Source organism: Phyllobates terribilis, unplaced genomic scaffold (assembly GCF_046119375.1).
Source record: "Phyllobates terribilis strain yellow unplaced genomic scaffold, ASM4611937v1 Scaffold_3__8_contigs__length_932513732, whole genome shotgun sequence".
In the NCBI taxonomy this organism is placed as follows: domain Eukaryota; kingdom Metazoa; phylum Chordata; class Amphibia; order Anura; family Dendrobatidae; genus Phyllobates; species Phyllobates terribilis.
In genome coordinates this window covers 923,125,354-923,147,984 of record NW_027362763.1, presented here as the reverse complement: position 1 = coordinate 923,147,984, position 22,631 = coordinate 923,125,354, and the positions used below count along the sequence as shown (strand labels likewise).

The following is a 22,631-nucleotide window of genomic DNA, read 5'->3' as shown; positions in this document are numbered from 1 at the left end:
ATACAAGTTTAAACTCATAATTAAAACAATATTTCTTGCCTCTTATTTTTTTTACAGATCTTAGTATTTTTAGTGTACTGTATATGGCTAGATTCAAAATAATGTTAATCTTGCTAGAAGCAAAATGTAAGTCTTTGGCTACAATTGCTCTGAGATTACTAAAATTGCTTGCATTTTTATTTATTGTCAGTGGATACAAGGGCTTCTCACTAAAAAGTTAATTTATTTCAGTTCTTCAGTACAAAAAGTGAAACTCATATATTATATAGAGTCATTACAAACAGAGCGATCTATTTCAAGTGTTTATTTCTGTTAATTTTGATGATTATGGCTTACAGCCAATGAAAACACAAAAGTCATTATCTCAGTAAATTAGAATACTTTATAACAACAGCTTGAAAAATGTTTTTAAAATCCGAAATGTTGGCCTACTGAAATGTATGTTCAGTAAATGCCCTCAATACTTGGTCGGGGCTCCTTTTGCATCAATTACTGCATCATTGCGTGGCATGGAGGTGGTCAGCCTGTGGCACTGCTGAGGTGTTATGGAAACCCAGGTTACTTTGTTAGCAGCCTTCAGCTCGTCTGCATTGTGGGGTCTGGTGTCTCTCATCTTCCTCTTGACAATACCCCATAGATTCTCTATGGGGTTAATTTCAGGCGAGTTTGCTGGCCAATCAAGCACAGTGATACTGTTGTTTTTAAACCAGGTATTGGAACTTTTGGCAGTATGGACAGGTGCCAAGTCCTGCTGGAGAATGAAATTTCCATCTCCAAAAAGTTTGTCAGCAGAGGGAAGCATGAAGTGCTCTAAAATTTCCTGGTAGACGGCTGCACTTACTTTGGTCTTGATAAAACACAGTGGACCTACACCAGCAGATGACATGGCTCCCCAAGCTATAATTGATTGTGGAAACTTCACACTAGACCTCAAGCAGCTTGGATTTTGTGCCTCTCCACTCTTCCTCCAGACTCTGGGATCTTAATTTCCAAATGAAATGCAAAATTTACTTTCATCTTAAAACAACACCTTGGACCACTGAGCAACAGTTCAGGTCTTTTTCTCCTTGGCCCAGGTAAGATGCTTCTGGTGTTGTCTATTGGTCATGAGTGGCTTGACACGAGGAATGTGACACTTGTAGCCCATGTCCTGGATACGTCTGTGTGTGGTGGCTCTTGAAACAATGACTCCAGCAGCAGTCCACTCCTTGCGAATCTCCCCCAAATTTTTGAATGGCCTTTCCTTAACAATCCTTTCAAGGCTGCGGTTATCCCAGTTGCTTGTTCAATTTTTCTACCACACTTTTTCCTTCCACTAAACTTTACATTAATATGCTTGCATACAGCACTCTGTGAACAGCCAGCTTCTTTAGCAATGGCCTTTTGTGGCTTACCCTCCTTGTGGAGTGTGTCAATGACTGCCTTCTGGACATCTGTCAAGTCAGCAGTCTTCTCCATGACATTGGAGCCTACTGAAACAGACTAAGGGACCTTTTTAAATGCCTTTGCAGGTGTTTTTTGTTAATTATTCTAATTTACTGAGATAATGACTTTTGTGTTTTCATTGGCCATAATCATTAACATTAACAGAAATAAACACTTGAAATAGATCACTCTGTTTGTAATGACTCTATATAATATATGAGTTTCACTTTTTGTGTTTTTTTGTGCACTTGTATTAAAAATTGTATAAAAATGTAAATCGAACGTATGAATGGAGTAGATACAGTATAACAGCATTTGGAAAGATCATCATAGCAAAATAAACAGTTTTTCTGTCTTGTGTTATTTCCTAAGCATTCCAGGGGAACGCAATTTCATAGTTAGAGTGGTTGTTGATTTATTTTGTCATAAGACCAGTAGAATAGTTCACTGCAAAGCAATTGAAGAATTTGCCAGGTTCCTTAAAGTCTTGATGCTGGAAACTTTCTTGAAGGCACTTCTGTAAAGTAAAGATCAATATTTACTTTACTCCCTTTAACTATTTTAAACATTTTTAAAGATATAATATGGTGATAATCTGCAGGTTAATAGCATTACTAACCTGCTGAACGCTGTGGGGAGAAAATTAACTTTATTCTCCCTGGGGGGCACGGTTTTAACCGCGGCTCTCAATACTCAGAGTGGTAACTAAACCAGTGCCGGCACCGCCCCGTGACTGAAACCGAATGCTGCCGGGGAGAATAAAGTTAATTTTCCCCCCACAGCGTTCAGCTGCGTGCAGACGCCGGACAGGTTAGTAACGCTATTAACCTGTAAATTATCCCCATATCTGCAGCTTAATAGCATTTTTTTCTGCTAACAGGTTGCCTTTAAAAAAACAAAAATCAAGTGTATGCATTAGATTTATGAAGTCTCATAGCTTTTCCCGGTACTGTAAAAAGCAGCTTTTAGGCTAAGTGCCCAAGATGCAGAAATGCTGCATATTTTTTACGCTTCTCCCTGGCAGGAAAAAACATCAGGATTTTACATGTGTTTTTCCCGCCAGGTAGAAGCGTTTGTCAAGTGTTCTTCACATGCATTTCTGCATGCGGGTTATCAAGCGCTTTTCCAAGCGATTTTACCATCACTTGGAAAAGTGCTTGACAACTTGGTCACACTATATAAATCCATGCAACCGGCATGGATTTATATAGTGTGACCAAGTAATAGTTAAAAAAAAGAATAAGAATCGTAAAAAATAAAGATTATACTCACCTTCCGATGGCCCCCGGTTTCCTCCTCTGATGCGTTCGGTTTCCCCGGTGTCTCGCGGTTGTGTAAAAGGACCTGCCATGACGTCATTTAGTCATGTGACAGGTCACGTGACCGCCGAAATCCGCGGTCGTGTGACCTGTCACATGACTAAATGACGTCATGTCAGGTCCTCACACCACCGCAAGCCACCCAACACACCGGATGCATGAGGAGGCCGGGGGCCATCGGAAGATAAGTATAATCTTTATTTTTTATTTTAAATTCTTTTTTTTACAGGTACTATGGTACCCGAGTCTGGATGAGAGTCTCCTCTTCTCCAGGCCTGGGTACCATCCGCACATTGAATCGCTTCATATCCGTGTGTGCACATGTAGAGATGCGGATATCAAGCGTTTCAATGCAAGTCAAAGGCGGCAATTACGCTGCGTGTCCACAAAATTAATGGACATGCTGCGTATTTTTCAGCAATGATAATCCGCAGCGGAAATTTCCGTAGCATGTGCACAGCAAATGTGGATTATCATTGGGGACCATGGGGCACGTATTACCAAGCGTTTTTAAGCGTTTTTGCAGTGGAAATTCCGCGGCAAAAAAGCTTGAAAAACGCATAGTGGGCACACAGCCTCATTTTGCATAAAAAAACACAGCTAAAAACCTCTGCAAAAATGCTGCATGTGAGCATAGCCTAACAGAGATTCTGATGTAAAGGCCCCGATGCATAACAAATAATGTCAGCAACTAAATCTTTGATCTAATGAGAACATAAAAATGCTCCTGAAGTTCACAGGCATTTAAAGAAGCACTCACATCCAAATTTTTATCCTCTCAATATATTGAATTCATCATATTATATAGCACTGTGTACTTACAATTGCTCATTTTGCCTTTCAACCCAGCTAATTTTTCTCTTTTCCATTGGGTCTATGACATCACGTGATTAAAGACAGACTAGCTGAATTCTTCTAAGCTCTATGTAGAAACAGGAGGTCTCTTTTCCTTGCAAGAGTCATCACTGCTAAAATCTATGGCATGGGGAAGGAAAAGAGCAGCTGGGTCAGGAGTTGAAGAAAGGGATGACTCATGCAGGGAAAAGAGACTTCCTGTTTCTACATAGAGCAAAGAGAAGAATTAACTAGATAGAAAGTCAGAATGAGCAATTGTAAGTATACAGTGCTAATATGAGGACAGCAATATTGCCACGGTGGTGACTCGCAGGCCTCTGCTCACCATGCAGTTTCTTCTCATGTCCGCAGTCCTGCTGAGTTTGCTTCATGTAGCACCTGCAGGGGGCTTCCATCTAGCCTTAGTGTGCAAGGCTTGTCTCTGCAGGAATTTAACCCTGCTGTGTTGTGCAGAGATTAGGTTCCCCGGCCTATCCCGTGATGGCAGGTCTTATATTAGGCAGCTCCACCCACCATTCTCTGCTCAGACGTTGGTTTCTATCCTGTTTGTCCTGCTAGTAATCTGTTTGAGCTTGTGTGATTCTGTTTCTCCCATTACGGTCCTGGCTTGCCTACCCATCCTCGTTGACCTCTCTGGTCCTGACTTCAGCTTCGTATCATGAACCTGTGCTGTCTGCCCTTACCACGGACTGTCTGACCACGTTTTTTTGTCTTTGCTCTCCTGTACTGCATACCTATACCTCTGACCCTCCGGTCAACTGCTGCAGTCCCAGGGACTGCCCTGGCGTGGCACCTCGTGTCTAAGGACAGCCAGCTTATCCTCACCACAAAATGCTCTAGTGAATACCCGGTAGGCAAACAGTCACGTCGCTACAGGGTAAGCCTGGCCCGTGGAGCAGTGGGTCTGCATGCACCAGCGCTACATTCACCCACCAGCATGGGTATGCGGTACAGGAGAGCAAAGACAAAAACATAGTCAGATGGTCCAAGGATATTATATGTATATGAAAAAAACAGACCGATTTTCATCATTGTGCTGGATCAGATTTTTATCAATGTGTGATCAGTGTGTCCATTTATACCATCAGTGATTTTCTCATTTGCTTAAAATAATAAAAATTACAAAGCTTCTCCTATCCACTACAATTTTAAAAACAGATAGCACACGGATACCATCCAAGTGCTGTCCATGATTTTCAGGTAACCAAACACTTGTAGGTTTGATTTTTTTCCTCAGACACGGAACAAAAAGCGGACATGGTCCACAAAAAACACACAAACCTGAGAATAGCATCAAAATCACTGCAAAACCCCAAAAATCCCACTGTTTTATTAACTTTTCACTGGCTGATTATTACATCCAAGACAGACTGTGGGGTCAGATTCACAGAATAATTATCAGTGAGGAAAATGTACTTGTTTCGCTGTTTTAAAAGCAATCCAAAAACTTTAACACCGGGCTCTCAAAAGACACATTGACTACCTTCTGTTTGGATTTCTCCAGTCCTGATAAAGAGTTAAGGGGCTCTCACATTGCACTTTTCTCCACGTCCTTCGGTCCCATGGGGCTTGAATCCGAACCACCTTAAAACGGATTCAAACGTACGCGCAAACTATAATGGTGACGGCAGAGTGAACGTGTGCTCTGTCGTGCATCATTTTCGGGCGTTTACGTCTACTGGAGGTGGACACCAAGACGCAATCTACTAAATCTGAATGTCCGCCTCTAGTAGGTGTATAAGAAAATGATCCATGAAAGAGCAAATGTTCACTCTGCCAGCTCCAGTATACTCTATGGCCCCGTCGGTGCATACGTCCTGATCCTGTTTTACAGGGGGGTTTGGACACAAGTCCCTATGGGACCCATGAAAGTGGAGAAAGGCGCAATGTCAAAGCACCCTTAAAATTTTTTTATATAATTCTTGAGCAATTGTGAGGTGTAGATTAATTATTAGCTATAATGGATTCACTTTAGAAATGCAAAGTTAAAATTACTATATACAGTAGTTAATATTTTTATGCCTTTATTTAAATTGATTATGTTGTTAAACAGCATTTATACATACAAAAATCAATTTTTTAGACATCTTACCAAGTGTTGCTATTGCTTGTGTTACAGCATTAATATCTGCTGAAAAAAAGGTTTCACCGGATCTAGTGATAAAATAAGCGATACATAGATTAGATGTAGGAGTATCTTATGTGCAGTATATTACATAAATCAAATTAAAGCAATTACAAGCATGATCTTCTTTTACTTGTGACTTTAGACATTCACAAAAAAATAGAATAAACGTATTCTATTGAATTCTTGTTTTATGAAACGTTAAATGTTTTTATGTCAAAAAAGAAAATATTCACTCAGTGTACAATGTCTCAGTATAACATCACAGTATATAGTATATAGCCTCAGTATAAAGGTTTGCTCACATCAGCGAATAAAATTGGCGAGTGCAATGTGAGAAGTGTTCATCTGCGAGTTTTTCCTCACCTGGAATTGGTGTGAGGAAAAAAATCGCAGCATTCTGCGTATGGCTGCGTAAAACAGCCGAGACTCACCAATGCAAGTCAATGGGTGCGAGAAACAAATCGCCCAACACACGGACCATGGTGTGTCATCCGATTTTTACGCACCCGAAACTCGAGATTTCATCAGCCAAGTACAGGGTGGGCCATTTATATGGATACACCTAAATTAAATGGGAATGGTTGGTGATATCAACTTCCTGTTTGTGGCACATTAGTATATGGGAGGAGGAAAACTTTTCCAGATGGGTAGTGACCATGGCAGCCATTTTGAAGTCGGCCATTTTGGATCCAACATTATTTTTTTCAATGGGAAGAGGGTCATGTGACACATCAAACTTATTGAGAATTTCATAAGAAAAACAATGGTGTGCTTGGTTTTAACGGAACTTTATTCTTTCATGAGTTTTTTTACAAGTTTATGACCATTTATAAAATGTGTTCAAAGTGCTGCCCATTGTGTTGGATTGTCAATGCAACCCTCTTCTCCCACTCTTGACACACTGATAGCAACACCGCAGAAGAAATGCTAGCACAGGCTTCCAGTATCTGTTGTTTCAGATGCTGCACATTTCGTATCTTGATGGTATGGTGTGGTATATGGGATAGTGGGGCCATTCTTCATCAATGGAAACCTCAATGCCACTGGATATCTGAAATTGCTACATGATGATGTGTTGCCCTCTTTATGCACTGACGATGGCACGTACCCTGAGTTTTTCCAACAAGATGGTGCACCACCATATTATGGGTGTCAGGTCCGAGCATTCCTACATAAACAGTTTCCTGGAAAGTGGACTGATCGCCATGGGCCAGTTGAATGGCCACCAAGGTCTCCCGATCTGACCCCCTTAGACTTTTATCTTTGGGGTCATCTGAAGGCAATTGTCTATGCTGTGAAGATATGAGATGTGCAGCATCTGAAACAACAGATACTGGAAGCCTGTGCTAGCATTTCTTCTGCGGTATTGCTATCAGTGTGTCAAGAGTGGGAGAAGAGTGTTGCATTGACAATCCAACACAATGGGCAGCACTTTGAATACATTTTATAAGTGTTCATAAACTTGTAAAAAACTCATGAAAGAATAAAGTTACGTTAAAACCAAGCACACCATTGTTTTTCTTATGAAATTCTCAATAAGTTTGTTGTGTCACATGACCCTCTTCCCATCTGGAAAAGTTTTCCCCCTCCCATATACTAATGTGCCACAAACAGGAAGTTGATATCACCAACCATTCCCATTTAATTTAGGTGTATCCATATAAATGGCCCACCCTGTACAATAAATTCACAGCGTGACCCATCAGCATTGATAAATGTAAAGATATCAGGGAGATATATAATTAGTGGACTGCGTGTGTAGCTTACTGTACATGTATTTAGTTAATAAATAAAAAAATAAAAGAAAAAAATGGCGTTGGGTCCCTCTTATTTTTAATAACCAGCAAAGGCTAAGCACCAGCTGCAGGCTGATATTAATAGGCTTGGAAGGTCCATGGATATTTTCCCCTCCCAGACTTCTGGAGCTTAGCCTCGGCTCTTCCTGATTGCCCTGGTGTGTTGGCACTCAGGGTAATAGTTTTGGGGTTGATGTCAGCTGTCAAATTACCGCTGACATCAAGCCCAAGGGTTAGTAATGGAGAGGTGTCTATCAAACACCCCTGTTACTAACCCCATAGTCTAAAGAAATAAACACGCACAAAGAAAAGTCCTTTAATTGTAAAAACCATTCCCTGACCCTCTCTTACCCATTTATTACCTTTAAAAAAAATTATCAAAAGGGGTCCGCCGTAAATCCATGATCAGATAATAATTTCTCACGCTGCGAGCGGTGACGTCAGTAAGGTTACTGCAGTTCATCGGTTGTGAACTGCGATAACCTTACTCATGTCAGTGCTCGTCACAGCAGCCGGATTCACATGCTACTCTCAGTATGTTACGGCTGCCGCGGTGAGCGGTCACATTACTTATGTCACCGTTCACCACAACATCCGGATGTAGCAGAGTTGGGGATTGTGTGGGACATTCTGATTATGGATTTATGGCCGACCCCTTTGGATTATTTTTTTTTAAAGGTAATAAATGGTTAAAAGAAGGTCGGGAGTGCTTTTTACAATTAAAGGACCTTTCTCTGTGTGTTTATTTCTTTTAATTGCGGGGTTAGTAATGGGAGTGTCTGATAGACATCTCTCCATTATTAACCCCTGGGTTTGATGTCAGGAGACATTAGACAGCTGACATTAACCCCAAAACTATTACCCCGATTGCTAATGCACCAGGGCAATCGGAAATAGCTGAGGCTAAACACCAGAATTGGCGCATCTAATTTTTGGGGCGGCTAGAAGGGGACCAATATCTATGACCCCTTCCTAGCCTATTAATATCAGCCTGCAGCTGTCTGCTTAGCCTTTGCTGCTTATTAAAAATAGGGGGGACTCCACATCATTTTATTTATTAGTTAAATACAAGTAAAGAAAACTACACATGCAAAGCACTGATTAGATATATACATCACTAACATATTTCTTTCTATCTATCTATATCTGTATATGAGATTGTTTTATTAGTTAGAAAACTAGATTGAAATGACAGATAATTACTGTATGTAAAAGCTGATGTTAAAAATGCATTGGATATTGTGAAGAATATTAAAGATATAATTCCATGGTAATCATTGTGCCCTCTTTGGCGGAGGATTATAGAGGTCTACAATGTACAGCTGTAACCGGACATTCTTGTAGCTAAACAAGAAGGGAGGGGGCTGAGGAACAGTGAGTGACAAAACCCCACCTTCTGCTGTGGAGCTGCCACAGGTAAACCCCTTGTGGACCCTAGCCATGGGGCATGTCCTTTGTGTCAGACAAGTATAATTCAATATCGAGTTATGAGAATACGATACATCTCAGAGATACACCACATAGATTTTTGCAATCACATGAACAGGACAAATGTCACCTTGGCTTCCAGTACAGTCTAGCGTGTAGGGATGGGGAGATACACGACACAGGCTTTTGGAAACCCCTAGACACCAGAACCGGCTCCCTAGGACCGTCCATTAAGGAAGTATAGCCCCTTTTAGTTTTTGGAGTTTGTAGCTGAAAGAGACCAGAGGTGGAGATTTAGGTCCAGCCAGGGGGCAGGTGGGGGAGTGACCAAGAGGGGTTAAGAGCTCCAGCAGGTCTAGCTCAGTGTCTTTTTCCCTGGGAGGTCGCGATGACACGACGTGTGGGAGAAGTCCTGCAACAAAGGGGGCCACCAGCCTCCCATGTGGCAGCCCCTCCCCCGCAAGTCAGGCCTTCCATCTGACTGGTAATTGACTCTCAATAACTGCTTGTATCTTTTGTACCCCTACTATTGTGTTTGCATCTCTGACCATTATGTATGTATAACCCTTATGTATATAGTGTATTGTCTAGTGTGCCTCTAATGCGACTAAATATATAATTTAACCTTGGGCTGCTCTTTTATCTCGATCCATGAATCCTCACGTCCGTTGTTCAGTCCAACGAACACGCTACTGAGGATGGTTCCTGGCCCGATATAATCCCCCGGTCCTAGCGGGAATTATATTTAATAGGAACTGGTGGCAGCTCTACCATTCCGACAAGGTTCTGCTTCACTGGGGCTAGTGGGGCCCCTCAGCCTGTCAGGGGTGTGAGCGAGTGTGGTGCCATGTCAGTGACTGAGTGGGCCACCTCTTCTCACTCCCGATGCCTTCCCGTACAAGTTTGGATAGGGGGTGTCTGTGTAGAACTGTACTAATCTGACCTTACGCATCCCCGAGGGGGGTGTGGAACGTCATGTTGGTGCAAAGGGCAGATCCGTATCACGTGATCCGTCTGACATAATTGCGACGTCAGGCGGGTGGCAAGATGTGGATCCGTCACAAGTGGTGGTGGCAGCAGCAGGATTCTGCGAGATCTCTCTGGTGCCATTCTTCACAGTGGTGGCAGCGGTGGGATTCTCCGGGATCTCTCTGGTGTCATTCTTCACAAGTCGTGGCAGCGGTGGGATTCGGCGGGATCTCTCTGCTGCCATTCTTCACAAGTGGTGGCGGCGGTGGGATTCTGCGGGATCTCTCTGCCACCATTCTTCACAGATATGGATTGCATACGGATGTCATACAAGTGCTAGGTGAGGAAAAAACGCATGACACTCGCCTGTCACTCTCCAACTTTTCTGGCTGAGAATCTCATCTACTTTATATACGCAGATGTGAGTGAACCCTAACATCTAGTCTTCCAGTCATTCATTTGTAGCTTGTTTGATTCTTATAACGTTTCTGATTAGCCAATAAAAGTACAATACTTTTGTCTTCTTTGGTTGAAAAATTTGCAGTTATCATCAAGATCTGCACATGTATGGTGCAGGAATATATGAGCACAGGAGATGTTATTAATAGTGTATTAATACTGTTATGGTCAACATTTCATATTATTATATTTAATATTGTATAATTTGATTATATTTGATATTCATTTAAATAACTCATATCTATATAAATATTTTTAATAACTTTGTGTTTTGTATTAGCTTTATATGTCTTATTCATAAAGCAATGAGACAGGGCGTTGTCTCTGTTTATAAATTGCTGAAGGCACTGAAAGCTGGATAAAACTAGTTTGAGGGAATTTAAGAACAAAAGCCGTAAATCACGGATTCTGCTAAAGAGAACCTGTCTTCAGGATTAACCGTTTTAAAATAAATGTATGGCCATAAATGCACTGAAAAACTGATTCCATAGATACATTCAGTGTAGAAATCTGCAGATAAATTGCCACATTCAGGAGAAACTATGTAAGAACTATGGGGTTCATTTTCTCCTATTAACCATTGTGAAAATTACAAACTTGGGGCTAAAATAAAATGTTACTGGAAAAACGTAATTGTTTCATTTTTTAAATCCACTCTGCCTTAATTCCTGTGAAGCACCTGAAGGGTTAACATATTTCCTAGCAACAGTTTAAAAGAATTTGAGGGGTGCAGTTTTTCAAATAGTATCACTTCTGTTTTTTTTTCTATATATAAGCCCCTCAAAATCCCTTCAAAACTGAACAGGTCCATAAAAAATTGGATTTGTAAATTTTCATGAAATAAAGGAAAAATTGCTGATAAATTTTAACCTTTCTTACATTGTAAAGAAATAAAAAGACATTTGAAAAATGATGGTGACATAAAGTAGACATATTGGAAATGTTATTTATTAACTACTAGATGGTGGCCCGATTCGAATGCATCGGGTATTCTAGAATATGCAAGCGGCCGACCGGGCGCAATCAGCAGAGCGGTGTTTAAATTTGGCGCCAAAATCGCTGATTGGTCGCGGCCGCCGCCTGCGATCAGTCAGCGAGCCGTGTTAGTGAGAATTGGAGAGCGTGTTTAAATTTGGCGCCAAAACAGCTGATTAGTCGCGACCGCGACCAATCAGCAAAGCGGTGTTTAAATTTGGCGGCAATAATGCTGATTGGTCGCGGCCTGCAAACGCGACCAATCAGCAGAGCGGTGTTTAAATTTGGGGCCAAAATCGCTGATTGGTCGCGGTCGGCCGGTGGCCGCAACCAATCAGCAGAGCGGTGTTTAAATTTGGGGCCAAAATCTCTGATTGGTCGCGGTCGGCCGGCGACCGCGACCAAGCTGCAGAGCGGGGTTTAAATTTGGCGCCAATACTGCTGATTGGTCGCGGCTGGCAACCGCGACCAATCAGCAGAGCGGTGTTGAAATTTGGCACCAAAATCGCTGATTGGTCGCGGCCGGCCACCGCGACCAATCAGCAGAGCGTGGTTTAAATTTGGCGCCAATAATTGTGATTGGTCGCGGCCGGCGACCAATCAGCAGAGCGGCGTTTAAATTTGCCGCCCATATCGCTGATTGGTCACGGGCGTCGACCGCGACCAATCAGCGTCGCATTAATGAGGACCGGGGAGCGGCGCTGCCTGTGCAGCTACTTCCGCTGCGAGAAGCCGGGAGATGGTCGGCTGCTCGCAGCAGAAGCATCCCGACCGGTGGCGCCGCTCCCCGGTCCTCCGTTCACACTTGCCCTCCGGAGATCAGCGGGCCAAGCCGCTGATCTCCCGACGTTAGCCGCATGGAGGTGAGCGGCGCCGCCTGTCGGGGTACTTGTGCTGCCAGCAGCGGGGAGATGAGCAGCTAGTGCCGGTCATCTCCCTGCTGCATCGCCGCTGACCTCCGTCCGTCAGATGAGCCGCTAACGGCCGCCATCTTTTTCTGAAATCCCGCGTCGCTGATTGGCAGCGGCCGGACCAATGAGCGACGCGGGATTTCCTGGACAGACAGCGGCCGGACCAATCAGCGATGCGGGATTTCCTGGACAGACAGACAGACAGACAGAAAGACAGGATAAGACGATTATATATATAGATTTTATGTGGCATGGCTATCTGGTTTAAGGATATAAGTATTCAAAGTTTGAAAATCACACATTTTTCAAAATTTTCAGCAAATTTCAGATATTTAAAAAAAAAAGAAAAACTTATTGACCTAAATTTACCGCTATCATTACATACAATGTGTCACAAAAAAACATTCTCAATTTCACCAGGATATATAAAAGCATTCCAATTCCAGAGTTATTACAACAAAAAGTGACACTGATCAGATTTGAAAAATAAGGCTTGGTCATTAAGCTGAAAATTGGCTGCCACTTAGGGGTTAAAACATGACATACCATGGAGGAGTTAGTTTTCTCCTGTCAGATAACTGCTCCTTCGCCCCAATTCCACTGCCACCCTCCGTTACTCTCGCCTCTCTTGAGGTGCACTGTGCGCGAATCTTCTCCCCCTCCAACTGGCTGTCATTTACCGCTTCCCAGGGCCAATCACCACCTTCTTAGACCATTTCACCACCTGGCTACTTCATTTCCTTTCCGCTGACATCCCCACTATCATCATGTGGGATTTCAAGATCCCCATTTACACTTCCCTCTCAGCTGTCTCTAAGCTTCTATCTCTCACTTCCTCTTTCTGCCTCACTCAATGGTCTTCAGTCACTCACAAAGATGGCCACACACTGGACCTCATCTTCACTCGCCTCTCTTTCCTATACAACCTCTCTAACTCATCTCTCCCTCTTTCTGACAACAACTTACTCATATTCTCTTCCTTCTCCTCTCCAGGTCCACTATCCCCCATCCACAAACTTTCACACCCTCGCAGAAATCTCAAACACCTCGACCTACACTCACTCTCTGAATCCCTTCTCCCTCTTACAGACATATATTCCTTGCACAATGCAGATGCTGCTGCCACTTTATATAACACCACAACAGCTGCAGCTCTTGAGTCTTCCCCCTCACACATACCAAAGCTCGCACAATCAACACAGGCAACCCTGAAACACCAGCCTGACTAAAGAACTGAGATGGGCTTCCAGGGTTGCTGAGTGGAGATGGAAAAGATCCCACTCCAAAGAGCACTTCATCGCATTCAAACAGTCCCTCACTACTTTTAAGTCCACACTCACTGCAGCCAAACAAACCTACTTCTCACCCCTCATATCCTCCCTGTCTCACAACCCTAAACAGCTATTCAGTACTTTCAATTCCTTCCTCCGTTCCCCAGCTCCCTCTCACTCTCCTCTCACCTCAGCTGGAGACTTTGCCTCATTCTTCAAGCAGAAAATTGACAACATAAGGCAAAGCTTTTGCCTAAAGTTCCCACAGTCCCTTCTTATAACTACTCAACTCTCCTCCAAAAACAGCTTCTCCACCATCACGGACGATCAACTTTCCTCTTTACTCTCCAAGTCACATCTCACCACCTGTGAACTTGACCCAATCCCGTCCTACCCCATCCCAAACCTTACCGCATTCTTCATCCCAATCCAAACCTATCTTTTCAAGTTGTCACTAACAACTGGTGTCTTCCTCTCATCCTTCAAACATGCCTCGATCACACCCATCCTCAAAAAGCCCTCCCTTAACCCATCCTCTCTGTCTAGTTATCGCTTCTCCCCTATGCTTCAAAACTACTGGAAATACACGTCCATCTTGAACTGTCCTCCCACCTCTCCTCCTGCTCCCTCTTTGACCACTTACAATCTGGCTTACGACAGCACCATTCCACTGAAACTGCCTTAATAAAGTCACCAATGACCTACAAACCGCCAAATTCAAGCGACACTACTCTGTCTTCTTCCTCCTGGACCTGTCATCTGCCTTCGACACAGTGGACCATTCCCTATTAATGCAGACTCTCTCATCTCTTGGCATCACAGACTTGGCCCTATCTTGGATCTCCTCATACCTAACAGACCGGACATTCATTGTCTCCGACTCACACACCACCTCCTCATCTCGCCCCTTATCCGTCGGTGTCCCCTAAGGGTCAATTCTTGGCCCCCTGCTCTTCTCCATGTACCTCTTCAGCCTTGGACAGCTCATAGAGTCTCATGGCTTTCAGTATCACCGCTATGCTGATGACACACAGATCTACCTATCCGGACCCGATATCATCTCCTTACTAACCAGAATCCCACATTGTCTGTCTGCTATTTCATCCTTCTCTGCTAGATTTCTAAAACTTAACATGGATAAAACAGAATTCATCATCTTTCCACCATTTCATTCAACCTCCCCAACTGACATATCCATCAAAGTCAATGGCTGCCCATTCTCCTCAGTTCCACAAACTCGCTGCCTCGGGGTAACCCTTGACTCTGATCTCTCCTTCAAACCTTATATCCAAGCCCTTTCCACTTCCTGCCGACTCTAACTCAAAATATTTCCCAGATCTGCACATTCCTCAACCATGAATCTGCAAAAACACTAGTGCATGCCCTCATCATCTCCCGCCTCGACTACTGCAACCTCCTGCTCTGTGGCCTCTCTTCTAACACTCTTGCACCCCTCCAATCTATCCTAAACTCTGCTGCCTGACTAATCCACCAGTCACCCCGCTATTCCCCGGCCTCTCCCCTCTGTCAATCCCTGCACTGGCTCACCATTGCCCAGAGACTCAAGTTCAAGACCCTAAACTTGGCATACAAAGCCATCCACAATCTGTTCCCACCATACATCTCTGACCTAGTCTCCCGGTACTTACCTTCACAAAACCTCAGATCCTAAAAAGATCTCATTCTCTACCACCCTCTTATCTCCTCTATCAACAATTGCATACAAGATTTATCCCGTGCATCTCCCTACTCTGGAACTCTCTGCCCCAACATATCAGACTCTCGCCTACAAACCTTCAAAAGGAACCTCTTCCGCCAAGCCTAAAGCTTGCAATAACCACCGTTCCACCATACCGCCCCATGACTAGCTCTGACCTCTCCCACTGTACCCTCACCTATCCCTTGTAGATTGTGAGCCTTTGGGGGCAGGGTCCTCTCTCCTCCTGTACCAGTTGGTGACTCGTTTTTGTTCAAATTATTGTACTTGTTGTTTGCTATATTTACCCTTTTTTCACATGTAAAGTGCCATGGAATAAATGGATCTATAATAATAAATAATACCAAAATGAGACAAAAACCCCAGCGTCAAAAACATGATAAAAACGCATGTTAAAAACATGCTCAAAAACAGAATGAAAATACACACGAAACTAATTTACCAAGTAGGTGCAGAAATGCTGCAGAAAATCTGCAACATCAAAGACTCCCCAAATATTTATTGTGTAGATGCGGCCTTAGGCTAAATTCCCACTATGATTACTTGGTGAGTTATTGATGTTGCAGAATTTCTGCAGCATTTCTGCAGCATTTACATAAATTGTTACTTGCACATTTTCAATGCGTTTTTTAATGCATTTTTAACATGCATTTTTTATCACCCTTTTTCAGCTGCAGTTAGTCTTTTATTAGTGTGTCATGTTTTAATCCCTTTACAGCCTGGGATGTATTAGTATGCACCAGGCTGTAACCTCTAGTTCAGCGCGGGCTCCGGCGCTGAGCCCACATTGAACCGGGCACATATCAGCTGATTATTACAGCTGACATGTGCCCGCAACAGCCGCGGGTGGAATCGCGATCCACCCGCGGCTGTTAGCATGTTAAATGCCGCTGTCAATCTCTGACAGCGGCATTTAACATTGCCGCGCCGGAAGCGCGTCACTTACCCTGCCCATCGGTGACCCCGTCACGTGATAGCGGGTCACTGACGGGTGGGCATGACAATCCTGGGTCTGCAGCAGACTCCAGTGGTTGTCATGAGCTGATCGCTATGAGCGCCACCTAGTGGTCGGTGCTCATAGCACAGGAGCATTTCTGCTACATAGAGGTGATCTTCTGATCACCTCTATGTAGCAGAGGCGATTGGACAGTTGCTGCTTCTAGTCTCCTATGGAGACTATAGAAGCAAGCAAAAAGTGAAAAAAAAATGGTTTTACAAATATTAAAAAAATTTAAGTTTAAATCACCCCCCTTTCGCCCCATTCAAAATAATAAAAAAAAAAATCCACATACACATATTTGGGATCGCCGCGTTCATAATCGCCCGATCTATCAATATAAAAAAATAATTAATCCGATCGGTAAACGGCGTAATGAGAAAAAAATTCTAAATGCCAGAATTACGTTTTTTGGTCGCCGCAAAATTGCAATAAAATGCAATAACAGGCGATTAAAACATCGAATCTACCCCAAAATGGTATCAATAAAAACTTCAGCTCGGCGCGCAAAAAATAAGCCCTCACCCAGCCCCAGATCCCAAAAAATGGAGACTCTACGGGTCTTGGAATGTGGCGCCATTTATTTAATTTTTTTAGCAAACTTTGGAATTTTTTTTCACCACTTAAATAAAAAAGAACCTATACATGTTTGGTGTCTACGAATTTGTAATGACCTGGAGAATAAGAATGGCAGGTCAGTTTTAGCATTCAGTGAACGTGGTGAAAAAAAAAAAAAAAAAAAAACATCTGTGGTATTGCACTTTTTTTACAATTTCACCACACTTGGAATTTTTTTCCCCATTTTCCCGTACATGATATGGTAAAACCTGTAATGTCGTTCAAAAGTACAACTTGTCCCGCAAAAAATAAGCCCTCACTCGGCCATATTGACCAAAAAATAAAAACGCTATGGCTCTGGGAACAAGGGGAGCAAAAAACGAAAATACAAAATGGAAAATCCCAGGGTTGTGAAAGGGTTAAATAAAACTGCTTTGTTTTGGAAATTAACTTTTATTTAGCTTTGATAACTTTATTAATAAAGTCATGTGCAGATTACATGCGTTTTTAATAGGTTTCCACTGCGGAAAAGCACTACAACACATTTGAGTTTGTTATCTGCAGATTTTCGCCATCTCATTCATGTCTGTGGGGAAAGTCTGTAACACATATTTACCGCAAGAGAAATTGACAAGTTGCGGATTTCAAACACGTACCGCAGGTCAGTTTTCGCTACATAAAAGTGTAAACTGACCTGCTAATGAGTTATCATAAGACTTCTATGAATCCTATCCAGTTTCCTGGAAATATAAGACGCTGCGTTATTTTGTGCATCAAAAATATGCAGCATCAAAAACACTGCAAATACTCATCAAGGGAACTTAGCCTTCAACTTGTCTTTTAAGGAGAATTGGAATTCTGTATCACAAATACAGAGCTATAGAGGTACATATCCTTATAAAGATATTTTATCTTCATAGGAGACTGTGATAAGGGCTATACACTGAAATACTGTAATACGATCAGACATTCACAGGCACAATTTCCCCATGGAGACTAAAAAAGTGAAAAACTAAAAAAAAAAAAGACAAATTGAAACAGTTTTTTAAAATATATAAAAATCATACAAATTTAAATCATCCTCCTTTTTCTCAGTTAGAATGAGAAAAAAACCATATTAATATTGCAGAAAAAGTCATATCTTTAAATATACAATATTGTTTAATCCATATGTTTAATCCATATGTTAAATGCTGTAAAGAGCGAAAATGGTACCAAAATGGGAAATCACCAACAATTTTTTTTCTATAGCTCCAATTTTTTTAAGCCACTAAAATAGTAAAAACTGTACATGTCTGGTCTCTTTGTACTGACTTGGAGAATTATGTTGCCAATTAACTGCATAATGAATGTGATAAAACTGAAACCCAAAAAACAATGACAAAAATTGTGTTTTTTTCACCATGTCACCGCAATTAGAATTTCTTCATCATTAGGGCAAGTGTAGATAACTGTATTATCAGTCCGAGTGCAATCCAACAAAACATCAAATCACACCCAGACCAATGTTATGCTCTGGGACTGTGCATGTGTCAGTCCGAGGAAAAGATTGCTGCATGCCCGAATTTGATCTAATATTCGGATTGCACTCGGCCATGGAAGTCAAAGACCCCGTGGAAACCAATGGACCGCACTTGGATGACATCTGAGTGCAGTCCAATTTCCACGGACTGATAGAATGGACTAGATGGAGATATTTTTTCTCCATCTCCTCAACATTCAAGAGAATCGGATCACACTCTGATCAGAGTTTAATAATAATAATAATAATAATAATAATAATAATGTCTGTAAAGCGTGGTGGAAATAATGGTGCTATATAAGTGAGTAAAATAAATTATAAGAGTGTGTTTGCCATTATCGACCCGATTCTCTCAGATGAGAGATTACACGGTTAGCTGTACCTGTCCTTAAAGCGATAAGATAAGAAAAAAGTTATGGCTCTTTGAGGAAGGGTAGAAAAACTGAAAACAAGAAATTGAAATTGGTCTAATTTTTAAGGGGTTAAAGATAAAAAAAATTGAAATGAAGATGTTAGGCATAGAACCTCAGGGTTCTATATTACCATTTTGGGAATCAAGATCCTTTTTATTCTTGCTTAAGGTAAAAATAAAGATAAATACCTTTCTTCAATATAAGTTTTGGCAAAAAATACAATATTACTGTTAAGGGTTTTACAAAAAAGGTGGGAATGATGGACTAAAGATCCCTCTTTAATAGGGGACTGTTTGCATTTGGTCCTGATCTCTAGACTCTATAAATCTCTTCTTTTTTGGGCTCTTTTTCTTTTCTTCTATTCTCTCCTTATCTTCCTTGAGAGAAGAGTTCTGGGTTTCATTCTCTCATTTTTTATTTTGCTACAAAAGTCTGAAAATCTGTATTATGAACCGGCAGATAACTTGATAGACAAATGTACTGTACTTTAAATAAAACTTTAAATAAAAAAGGACATAAAGATAGATGCCAACACATATAATATAATAATAATAATGTACTCACGTTTTTCTGACTTTTACAATCCCCAGCTCTACCAAAGATGCCAGAGTATTTCTTAGAAAATCAGAAGATAAGGCATCAAAGCATTTGGTGGCTCCTGCAAATTTATACAATATGTTAAAAAATATTTAAATTTCATTGAGTGAAATTATTTTTAAGCTTGCTTAAAGGAATCTGTCAGCAGGTTTTGGCCACTCCATCTGAGAGCGTCATGATGTAGGTGCAGAGACCCTGATTCTGGTGATGTATCACTTACTGGCTGTTTGGATAAAATCCCCGTTTTATCTGTAGAGCAACCAGACTATTTTTTTTCTTAAAGGGGTTGTCCGGTCAAAAGTGTTAAGTCTGCAGTCACTCTGTGTGACTGCACACTTATGAATCCCCCCTAGTGCAGGCACTATGCACTGCAGGTTATATGCAAACATGGCGGGCACCACCCTAATATTTAGGGGGGATCAACCCAAAGCATATAAATAGCCAAGTACAAAAAAAGCAGAGATATGCATAAATGGGGATGCCACCCAAAAATGATAAACATTGTAGTAATATCAAACCTTTATTAGTACATAAATATAGACAACAATGACCCAATAAAAACAATTAAAACAGCCAAATATGGCCCCAAGAAAACAGCCTAAACTAAGGGTGAATACTCAGGCAAAAACCCATCCCTCACCAAAGCGGCGCTTGGAACAATCACCAAAGGTCAATAAAAGGGACAAAACAACCCTATGCAGATATTACACTTCTGGACACATTTAAATACATAAGATATTTGGAAACCTTCATCCAATGATACGCTCAAGGCACATCTCTAAAGAGTATATATAGCTTCAGTCCTGAACAGTGTACATCACAGGTAATGCCCTGACATATAACAGGGAAACAAAATACATGTGAAAATTAAACAATCATAAAGCCAAACTGGTGCTATATAGACAATATACTGAAAAGGAAAAAGATAAAGCCACAGATAAATAATCAAGACATGATCAAAAAGATCAAAAAGGGCCTCCCATCTGTCCAATGAGGTTACCAACTAAGTCCAGATACAGTGTTGTTTGAATGATGTGTGAGGGAAAGGGGCATTGAGAACCCCACACGCATCGCTACATTCTCCCATTATCCCACGGTGCGCTGCTGGGATTCGCCAGTATGAGACCCGGGACCGGAGGGTATGCATGTGTTATATATACCCCCGGCCAATGGGTGTGACCTCGCTCTCCATACACTTGTATTGAGCGAGGTCGCGCCTTCTAGTCGGACGCGCCTACTCGCCGTCCACGTCATCAGACAGGGCGTGGCCTCGCTCCATACAAGTGAAGGGCCGGGGTATGTATAACGTATACCAGCGAATCCCAGCAGCGAACAGTGCCTGCGCTGGGGGGATTCATACGTCTGCAGTCACACAGAGTAACTGCAGACTTATCACCGGACAACCCCTTTAAATATAAAAGAAAATTTATAAAAATCCAGACATTTATGTGCAAATGTCTACCTCAAATGTGGGCAGGTTGCAAACAATTTTATTTTTTTGCACGTTTTACTAGTCAAGTTTTACATTTGTACACGCCACATTGATACAGAGTCCTGTTGCAGGTGCTGGCTTTCTGGTCATTTAGCTGCTTAGGATTTTTTTATTTTGTCATTTATGGGGAGACGGGTTGAATTTTATTGAAAAAATAGAAAAACAAAATATAAATGTGCATGTCTATTTTTTGCACACTTGTTTTTTGGTCCAATTTGACAACTGTATATGCCGCACCTATACTGTGGCCTGCTGCCACATTTTACTTTTTGTATGTGCACCGACCTACCTAGCATTTCTAATTACATCCTTTAGGGCAAGGGTTGAATAATTGGGGTTAAAACGATTGTCAAAAGTTAATTATAGTGCACAAAATGTATAGTAAAAGAAAATGTGGTAATAGCAATGGACAGTGTAACACAAAAGAAAAAAAAATTCATATGAAGTTTTAAGAATGTGGCAGCCGCTAATAGCAGCAGTAGCACCGCCACCGCCGATACCTGCTGTCAGTGTGCCGCCACGGCCCCACTATCAGTATTTTTTCTCAGGAGTGGGAGCCAAAACCAGGTGAGGAACAATCAGAGAAAAGGTATAATAGAAACAAGTCACCAATTCTGCATTTATCACCCACTTCTGAGAAAAATACTGACCAGATACTGATAGTGGGGCCGTGGCCTGAGTCTAAGCTCTGCACAGAACAGTCTCCCAGATTTTACATGGCTAAGGCCACTTTCACACGTTCAGTATTTGGTCAGTATGTTACATCAGTATTTTTAAACTGAAATGGAACAATCAGAGGACAAGTATAATAGAAACAAGTCACAACTTCTGCATTATTCACCCAATCCTGGTTTTGGCTTACAAATACTGATGTAAAATACTGACCAAATACTGAATGTGTGAATGTGGCCTAAGAGGAGTGATTTTTGGACAGTTTTTAATTTTAAACAGCATGAAAAGTGCGCTATGTTATTATATCAGCTGCTGGTTACCATTAGTGTTGAGCGAATTTGTTCGGCATTTCAAATTCGGGTTCGTGTTCGGGGTTCCGGCTTGTTAGCGCCATAAAAATCGGCTCCGCCCATGAACATCCCTGATTTGCCACACTGTCACGCAGTTGTTATCTCAATGACGATCAGGCGTCATTCATACATCATTTTTTTATCACGTAAAAGAAAAACGGACCAAGTGTCTTCAGTGATTTTCATAAGAGTTTCATCAGAGTGCCATTTAAGTTTTATCAGAGCTCAGTCCTATTTTCATCACTTTTTCTCGTATGTGGAAAAAATGGTTTCCTTATTTTCTCATATACAACAGTCCGTGAAAATCAGACCCCCTCAGATTGCGTCACCAATCACCAATAGACTTGCATTGGTGATTGTGATCCGACACTTAGATCGACATCAGACATGTCTCCGCTTTCATGTGAGGACTGCATGATCAATGAAGAAGAATCACAGACATGTGAAAAGCCTCAATCACTATTATAGGTGACATTCTTTGAAACTTAAAATGCAGACGGAAGCATCTGAGAATCTCTTTTTGATTTTTGATTACATTTATATCCTATATTCTATGAATGATAAGCATCGGTTAGCAATGTGCTTTCTAAGTGAGAGGTTTATAGAGGTCATTGTGGGAAGGGCGTTAAATGAGATTGGAAAGAAGGTCTGCTTTCTGTGTGCTGGTTTTATATCGCAATTCTGTTCCATTCGAATGAAAAGAGGGCCAAGCCGATAGTTTTCCATTTTTGAAAATGCGAGCCTGAAATTATACACTCTTGGGCCTCATTCAGACAT

The 22,631-nt window shown here is 41.7% G+C and overlaps 1 protein-coding gene across 3 annotated transcripts in view; it reads right to left on the bottom strand.

Moving 5' to 3' along the window:
• Nucleotides 1–306: 306 nt before the first annotated feature.
• The window catches only part of LOC141257809 (dihydroxyacetone phosphate acyltransferase-like), a 181,831-nt gene continuing 159,506 nt past the window's right edge, over nucleotides 307–22,631 (bottom strand). For 2 of the 3 annotated variants that reach the window (XM_073672811.1, XM_073672812.1), the window contains exons 14-16: nucleotides 19,308–19,401; nucleotides 5,692–5,753; nucleotides 308–1,942 (exon numbers count right to left, since the gene is read on the bottom strand). In XM_073672811.1, coding sequence (XP_073528912.1) covers nucleotides 1,905–1,942; nucleotides 5,692–5,753; nucleotides 19,308–19,401 — 194 coding nt within the window. In that variant the 3' untranslated portion in view covers nucleotides 308–1,904. Of the gene's footprint in view, nucleotides 1,943–5,691; nucleotides 5,754–19,307; nucleotides 19,402–22,631 lie in introns of all 3 variants that reach the window. The other variant, XM_073672813.1, reaches the window with a different exon arrangement.